At 42.4% G+C, this 9,218-nt stretch overlaps 1 protein-coding gene across 1 annotated transcript; it reads left to right on the top strand.

Moving 5' to 3' along the window:
• Window positions 1–243: 243 nt before the first annotated feature.
• Window positions 244–4,744, top strand: LOC133366219 (angiogenin-like). Its single transcript, XM_061589081.1, has 2 exons — window positions 244–309; window positions 3,242–4,744. Exon 2 carries the CDS (start codon window positions 3,254–3,256, stop codon window positions 3,701–3,703), a length of 450 nt encoding a protein of 149 aa, XP_061445065.1. The 5' UTR covers window positions 244–309; window positions 3,242–3,253; the 3' UTR covers window positions 3,704–4,744.
• The last annotated feature ends 4,474 nt before the right edge of the window (window positions 4,745–9,218 follow it).

Below are 9,218 nucleotides of genomic sequence, written 5' to 3'. Positions count from 1 at the left end.
TCCTCCCTGCGGTGTGCAAGCTTTTTAGTTACACAGTACTCAGGTTTGGTCCTGAATTCAGATACTACTTCAAAGTTGTCCATGCCGGTATCAGGTAACACAGAGTAAAAGCATATTTTGGAGGGAGAGAGAGAGAGAGAGAGAGATTTGCAATATATAATATCCAGTCTGGGACAATCATGGATTTCTGCCTGACAAATAATGATGAAACTCTCTGTGAATTTTTCATTGGCTCAAAAGCTCAAGAGAATTGTAAATTAGCTGCCTGAGCCGCAGGGAGCCTAAGCGCACACTGTTCCCCTAGAAGAGGTGAGTTCCTCCAACCCTTCCCCTTGACTTTGCCCCTCTGCTTCTGTTGCTTTTCCTGACTGTCTGTAGGACCCTTCTCTGAATCTTTCTTCCCTTCTTAAGTGGAGCCGTTCTCGGAGTCCCCTCTCCTGCCACACCCAGCTGTTGCTGTTGTTGTTCTTCCTAAAGGGTGAAAAAGAAAATAGATTTATAGATTCCATTGCAAGAGGAGGCAAGGGTTTGAGCACCATGAAGAAAGTAACTTCTAAGTCCTCTGGCACCATGAAAACTATGTGATTTGATATAAACACGTTATGTAACAAGAGCACCACAATTGCTGCCACTGTTTTTCCAGGCCAGATCTAGAATGTATTCCAACCTTACATTCCTGCCATGCAGAAATGGGTGCGGGTGAGGCATGAAGCAACCAGGTTGGCTGTAGGGCTGCCAAGTTCTCAACTGGCCGCTGTCACTGTGCCTGTAACAGAAGCTTTGTTCTGCAGACGTTTGTACGTGAACTGTTTCTCTCCATGCTTTAAAAGCACTTCACGTGAAGATTTTGGCTTTTGTTTCAATGGCATAAGAGCAGTTCAATCCATTCCTGCCCCTCCCCATATAAAATTATCAATCCTACTTGAGTGTGTGCATCAGAGCTCATCTGAGATCCAAAACAATGTCAGCTAGCCACCTCCAAGCTATAAATATTTTTCAGAAAGGATTTGAGTGCATGCCAGAGATTTAAGTTTGTAAGCAAATCAAGATGAATGCTCATTTAGAATAGAAGAGCCTAGTGGATCAGGCCAATGGCCCATCTAATCCAGCATCCTGTTCTCCCTTAACCTGTTAACCCTTAAAACAAATCACTATGAATGTTCAGTAAATACCAGATATAGGTGTCATTCAGTCAGCAGTTTATTGCATTTTCCCTGACATTTCCTTATTTGATAATTCCCACATTTTATTATGTCTTTCACACAATGTAAAAGCCATTTCTGGAAATCTAGTGGAATATGATGGATGTTTAGTGTGCATTTTTGTGTATTGTTTCCGGGGGGGGGGGAATCTGTATGCAACGCCAAAATCATGGGAGTAAAGTGACAAAATTTGGGGCGGTATACTGGCATGCAGTGCTTTCTTGCCATTTTCATGAGGGAACAGAAGTGCACTTGTGCAGAAGGAGAGGGAGAATAGCAACATGTCCATTGACGTTCCTTGTCCTGTCACACCATGCCCACTGGGGTGAATGAAATTTAAGAACATAAGAAGAGCCTGCTGGATCAGGCCAGTGGCCCATCTAGTCCAGCATCCTGTTCTCACAGTGGCCAACCAGGTGCAACATAGCAGTATAAAAAGTCACAGTTCCATAATGCAACAGGTCCTGCAGTGTGAAAGGAGTGTTAGATATTGGCACAGAAATGCTACCATGATAGCCCGTTAACAAATGCAATATACTCCATGTCTGAATGCAGCCATAGTCTAGCCTCCATGTAAGATTTGTGCAAGCAAATCAAGGTGGATGCTCAATAGGTAGGTCTTTTTCCTCCTGCATCATTTGCCTCCCCATTCTGAAGCATCTACAGCCTTACTGCATGAAGATTTGTTCTCCTATCATTTCTTGGTCCCACCACACAGTAGTTTTAGGAAGAGGAGTGATTTCGATCAGACACATAGTAAAGGAAGAAAGGGTTAAACACCCAGTGCCCCAACATGTTTGATCTGATCAAATCATTGTCCACCACCACCCCAGTCTCTCCATGGCTGCTTTAAATCAATGGTTTTTAAAAGCTGGGAGATCTGATCAAGGAGTTTCCATGTCACATCTGTTCTGGCACGGAAGGGGAGATTTTGTTCACTGTGCAAATGCCTGGTTAGCACTTCCAGCACAACACTACCCTCTTGTGGCAAAATAAGGGCATGCTATTCACTCCCGCCCTCCCCTTCCCCTCATCATCTGATGTAATTTGTGCCATTGCCTGCCAGCAATGGCCCTTCTGCGTTCTACACAGGACAAACAGGACAGTCTCTGTGCAGAAGGATAAATGGACACAAATCAGACATCAGAAAGGGCAACATTCAGAAAGTTGTGGGGGGGTGTTTCAATCTCCCAGGGCACACTGGTTGCCTCCAGACTGTATTTTTGGAGAAGAATTCAACCACATACCAGGAATTTAGGTTTGCATAACTGAAGTGATTGAAAATGTTCTGCTGTTCTGCTGGAACAGATTTACTTTTTTTAAAAGGGGGGGGGATTTTTTGAGGTTAGGAAAGTAAAAATGCACTAAAAAGTGTGGCATAAACAACTGATGGGAAGACACATAACCACCGCACTAGCAAATCAGGGAGAAATCAGGCTGAATGCTCATTGTCATTCAACTTCCCCACAAACAAATCAGAATGAATGCTCAGTAAAGACTGGACAGCCATGTAAGCTTTTTGCAAGCAAATCAGGATGGATGCTCAAAGAACAGATCATCTAGAAGAGCCTTCTATAAATGACCTTAAAGTGGCCATTGTGGAGTAAAAGGATGTCAAATGGAGAGTGCAGTGTGAAACTGTTGAATTACAGTTCATTGAGAGGTTCAGTGTTATCACCTATGGGCTGAAGCAGGACACAGAGGTGTTCTTTTAATATAAATTATTTAAAAAATAAACAATGAACCACAAATACAGGTCAAAACTACAAACGCAGTTCCCTGGAAAGAGGGATTGATTGTTAAACCACTCTGAATATTGTAGCTCTGTGAGGGGAATAGGGATCTACTAACAAATTTCAGCACTTTTCACAAACTGCACTTCCCAGGATTCTTTGGGTGAAGCCATTGCTGTTTAAAGTGGAATAATAGTATGGTGTGAATGTGGCTTTAGTCTTTATGGTAGCACAAACTCTTCATTGTTTTTGCTGCAACAGACTAACTGGGCCACCTCTTTCTGGAAACCTTTTCTTCCCTCATAGGCACTGGACAGAATGAGCCCATCCAAAGGATCCTGCTACCTTCTGCTTGTGTTGCTGGTGGCTGATTTGCTGCCGGGGTCATTCTGTGGCAACAACCCACACTACGAGAAGTTCCTGAACCAGCACCGGGATGAGCCAAGGAGCAGCTTCCATGGCCGGTATTGCAACACCCTCATGACCAGCCGTGGCCTGACCAGACCGGAGTGCAAGGAGGTGAACACCTTTATCCACAGCACCAAAAGGCAGATCCGAGCAGTGTGCACCGACGGAGGAGGGGTTCCCTTTGGGGAGCTGCGGCAGAGCCGGCAGCACTTCAGGGTCACCACCTGCACCCTCAGGGGTGGCTCAACCCGCCCACCGTGCGAGTACAAGGAGAACACCTCGCCCAGGTACATCATCATTGGCTGCGAAGGTGGTTGGCCTGTGCACTACGATGAAAGCCAGATAGTGACATCTGTCTGATGCCAAGTGGAGAGAAATGTCACCATTTGATAGAGATGAATGAGAAATTCAATTCAGTTCTCATTCAAAGCTGGATCTCTCCAGTCCGCAAATTCTGAAACAATATGATAACCAAAATCCGCACGTACAGTATCTGAATTTTGCAATGGAGTTCTCTGTCCAAACAGTGTTTCTAAAAATGCATAGATTAGGGAAATGTGTGCATAAAAATGAATACAGTAGTGAAAATAGCTTACAAAAATGCATTATGTTAGGAGACACTGCTTGCAAAAACATGTATATTAGTTGAAGCTGAATACAAAAAAAAATTTAGGAGAATTCGCACAAATGAAGAATTTTCATGAGAATTTGTTAAAATAAAAACACAAATTGCTGCAGAAATATGGAGAACTGAATTTAAGATTGGAAAACTGACAAACTGAGAGAACCAAAATTGACAGATCCTTTCATCCCTAGTGTTTGATCTGAAGGCATTGCTCCCCCTTTTAAGGGCTCGTCATCAAACGTGGTCTCCAAATAACCTAGTCAAAACACAGACTAAGGCTGCAGTCCAATACAAGTCTGATCAGACGTAAACTCCTTTGGGTTCAATGGGACCTACTCCCAGGTAAGTGTGTATTGGATTGCAGCCTAAGTACAGGAAATGGCTTTGATCTTCCCCCATCCCCATAGAGATTGTAAGCTCCCTGGGGCAAGGACTCTTCTATAATACTTATAGCTTTGTAAAGTGCTGTGTACATTGATAGCACTGTATTAATAATTAGTAGTATTAATAATAGCTACAATTGCTACAAACAGTGGCTTGGATTCAGACTTAGTCATACATAGAGTTCACTAAAATTCATGGGACTTCAGTGAGTCATAACCTAAATCTCACAGAGGTCAATGAGTGTGCTGTAAATATGACCAAGACTGGGTCCAACCCGGCATGTTTATAATTTTGTGTTTCAGAAATGAATGATGACACTGTGCTGGAATGTATTTGATTGCACATGTGAAAATAAAAATAAAGACTTGTTTTTCTTTTAAAAAAATAATAAACCAGCATTAAGAAAAGAACTTTTTTACATTCACTGACCATAAATTAGTATTTAATTAAATACTGTATATTTTGGTTCTCTCTGTAAATTAAAGGCTCTCAGGTTTGTTTCCTAATATTTCATCTTGTGGCATATGTTTCATATACATTTAGTTTTTAAAAAATGAAACCTGGTGAAATTCAGAAGCATTGGTCAGGATTATAGCCACCAGAATCTGCTATGAGTAGACCTCCTTTTTCCCTACCATGGAAATTACCTTGACAGAGCTACAATTACCAAAATTCTCTTGGAAGAGGGACTGACCATTAAACCACTCTGGGAATTGTAGCTGTGTAAGAATAGAATCTCCTAACAACTCTCACCACTTTTCACAAACTACGCTTCCCAGGATTCTTTGGGGGAAGCCATGGCTGTTTCAAGTGGAATAATAATGGAATAAACGTATGGTGTGAATGTGGTCTAGGTCTGTGGAGACCCAGGTTCAAATCAACACAGACCTCACCTGGTGAGCCTAATATGATCATTTTGAAAATATAATGGAGTGGGGGGGCATCTATCTTACCTTGAGCTTCCTGAAGGAAAAAATGGGATATACATTTAATCTTTTTTTAAACAACTATTAAAAAGGCTTTGAAATTAATAAAAATAAATTTGATACAGGTTTCTAAGATGAATAATGAGGGAAATAAAACTTTCTAGATTGGATTCTCTGTAGAAACAGTAGTAACAAAGGAAAGAAGCGAAGTAAGAACACCAACAAACATACAAAAATGTAATTTTCCATCTTTGGAGATGGCAGGTGTTGCCACCACTCACCATATGCTCAAAGGCACGTTACCAAATTCTTCCAAGCTACACAGGAAGTGGATTGGACTCTGAAAGACCAACCCAAATTGTGTTTGCATTCTGACAAATTTGTAGGGCAGTACAATATCTCAAAGATGAGGTCAGGTCTCCTGTTCCCCTGGTGACTATAGGTGCCCAATTTCCCTGCTTTTTAAAGTTTCATAGAAATATCTGTGGGCTATAGGTACATTCTTAAACCACAAGGTTTTTTGCCTGTTAGTCAATAATTTCGTTTTAGAGAAATGAGTGATGATGATGTGCTGGAATGTTTTGATTGCACGTGCAAACCAAAAGAATTAAACTTTTTTTAAATAAGCAAAACAAACCAGCAGTCAGAAAAGTATTTAAAAACATTGACCTTAAATTAGCGTCTAATGAAACATTGTATGGAAACAAATTAAAGACTCTCATGTTTGTTTCCTAATATTCCATTCATGGCATGTGTTTCAGTCAGTGTGGTGTAAAGGTTAGGATGTTGGACTATGACCTAGGAGACCAGGGTTCGAATCCTCACTCATCCACAAGAATCTCACTAGGTGACTTCGGGCCAATCACTGTCTCCCAGTCTACCCTCCCTCACAAGTTTGTTGTGAGGATAAAATGGAGAGAGGGAAATCCATGTACACCACTTTGAGCTCCTTTGAGGAAAGGTGGGATATAAATGTAGTAAATAAATACACATTTGGGTTTTTTAAAAAATTGAAAATTGGTGAGAAGCATGTGCCAGGATTCCAACCACCAGAATCTGCTATGAGTAGACCTCCTTTTTCCCTACCATGGAAATTCCCCTGATAGACCTACAATTTCTAGAGTTCTCTGGGAAGAGGGACTGACAATTAAACCACTCTGAGAATTATAGCTGTATAGGAATATGACTCTCCTATTAACAGAGCTTGGAAAAGTTACTTTTTTAAACTACGACTCCCATCACCCCCAGCCAGCATGGCCACTGGATTGGGCTGGTGGGAGTTGTAGTTCAAAAAAGTAACTTTTCCAAGCTCTGCGTCTCAGCACCTTTCACAATTCTCTTGGAAGAGGGACTGACCATTAAACCACTCTGGGAATTGTAGCCATGTAAGAATAGAATCTCCTAACAACTCTCACCACTTTTCACTACGCTTCCCAGGATTCCTTGGGGGAAGGCATGGCTGTTTCAAGTGGAATAATAATGGAATAAATGTATGGTGTGAATGTGGTCTAGGTCCGTGGAGACCCAGGTTCAAATCAACACAGACCACACCTGGTGAGCCTAATATGATTGTTCTGAAAATATAATGGAGTGGGGGCGGGCATCAATCTTGCCTTGGGCTTCCTGAAGGAAAATATGGGATATATATTTAATAATTTTTTAAAATAAGCATAGGTTGGATATTACCATCTGTGAAACTGCATGCTTGCCTCGTGCTTTCAGTTGTTGCATCCAAAGAGGACTTGCCTTGCAAAAGTGCATCCCAAAGTTGTTTCTCCACCATTGCCCAGAACTCTGTGGGGGGCAGATGTGGGGAAAGCAGCTGGTGGTTAAACCACTAACAGTTGAGGGATTAGGACATCATCATTTCTGAGGAGGCCATCAAAGGGAGGCAGGAGAAAGCTGGAGAAGAATCTTGAGGTCTGGATTGCAAAGCTGAAGCTTTGTTTTATTTCAAGGATTGAAAAGAACACTCTTATCCTTGCACTAATGCAAACAAACACATACACGTCTTATGCAGCAAAAGCCACCTTTCTTGATGAAAGACAGCACAATATTGTGGATGAATCTGTTTTCAAATGTTCAGGAGCTTATAGGCATCCAGGCCAGAGCAAACTAGGACAAGGAAAGACATCGAGTTCTGAAGGTCCCAGACTATGGTATGAAGGCACATGAGGCCACCACTTTGCTGAAGCTAAGCAGGTCTGGGTCTGGTCAGTGTTTGGATGCGAGACCGCCTGGGAACCACATGTATGATGCCTTGGGTTCCATAGCAAAAGAAAGGAGGGGTATAAATGTAATAAATAAATAAGTCTGTGTTTTACAGCTCGGTCCCCAAGTACAAAAGAATCTGAAGCAGAAGGTATTACCCTGTTTACCAGGTAAAGACAGAAGGATTGGCTGTCAAGAACATTTGAAGGACCTGTTGGTTCAGGCCAAAGGCCCACCTGGTTCAACATCCGATGCTCACAGCGGCGAGACAGATGCTTATGGGAAGCTTGCAAGCAGGACCTGAGCGTAAGACGGCTCACCCTATTTGCAATCCCCAGAAACTACTACTCAGTGGTCCAGTAACTAATTATATTAGTGCTGGGCCAAACTTTGGAAAATCCAAAATCAATCCTGAATTTTGTGAGGCTTTCAGGGCAGTGAACCTTCTTATCTACTCCCACCTTTTGGAAGTGGGGAGGAGATGCTCATTTTTTGGAGAAGCAACACTACCCAACACACCCTCTGACTCATGATGCTTGCAAAGAGTTGCGTAGCGATTCGGTGATTGTGGTCAGCAGAGAGGCCACCAGACTACAGTTTGACCACATGTCCCAAATTCATTCCCTCATGAAAAATATCCAAAATTTCCCCCTGCAAAGAGCCTTGAAAATAGAGTGGCCATTTTAGCCTAGCCCTAAATCATCCCTAGTGAATCCTGAGGCTTTATACCACTTGTCAATTGCAGGGGCTTATGTGGTACCCCTGGGATATAGAAACTCAGGCCCAGGGCCAAATATGGCTCTCCAGGCCTTTCTATCTGGTCCTTGGCACTCATTCCAGGCCACACCCTTCCCCAGCCTTGCTTCACACCCTCCCTGAGTGCTTTCTCCTGGCTGGAAGGTGTCCTTGAACTCTGACAATGTGCCTTCCTAGCCTGGATGGAGTATTGAGAGGGGGTGGTATAGAAACTAGCCTACTGTACAAAGGAGAAATTTGTATTCATTGCTCCACCCACTTTTGCCCCTGCCCCTGCCCATTAATGGGATATGACTCCTGGAAGGGAATGTGGCCCTCAGGCTCAAAAAGGTTTCCTCTTCCTGTTGGATATCATCATTACATTCTTGACCTGGTAGTACACTAGAATAGGTATCCGGCAGCACACTAAAGTAGGCATCAGCCTAGGGAGGTTCCTGGTTCAGGTTCCAGAATCCCCAACAGTTGTGTGATCTTGAGAAAGGACCCTCTCTCAGATTAGCCCACCTCACAGGGTGGTCATCAAAATAAAGTGATGAAACTCCATGTTGGGGACTGAAGAACAGCCTGAACCAGTACGAGCAGCATCTGAGGCCCCATTCCCCCCATTCCCTATGCCACCCAGGGCTCCTACTGAGAGAAAGGGCAGGATAAAAATCTAATAAATAAATATTCCCTGCTCTACTGATAAGAGTTGTTAGATTGGTCAGAGCTTTTTCAGTAGTGGCCCCTCATCTCTGGAACTCCCTCCCCAGCGAAATATGGATGAACCTATAATTATTCATTTTTAAGAAAAATATCCAGATTTTTTTTAAAAAAAACCGTCTCCGTTTAGTTATTTGATTTATATCCTACCCTTCCATGTAATCAGTTATTGTGCTGTGCTTGAAGAATTATAACTGCTTCTAGATTATCATTGTTGTTGATGATGATGATGGCTCTCTTGTCATTATTTTTATTTTTCATATGTGTTTTA

This window comes from Rhineura floridana, chromosome 11, assembly GCF_030035675.1.
Source record: "Rhineura floridana isolate rRhiFlo1 chromosome 11, rRhiFlo1.hap2, whole genome shotgun sequence".
Taxonomy (NCBI): Eukaryota; Metazoa; Chordata; class Lepidosauria; order Squamata; family Rhineuridae; genus Rhineura; species Rhineura floridana.
The sequence above is the reverse complement of the archived record's forward strand: the minus strand, read 5'-3'. Positions and strand labels throughout refer to the sequence as shown.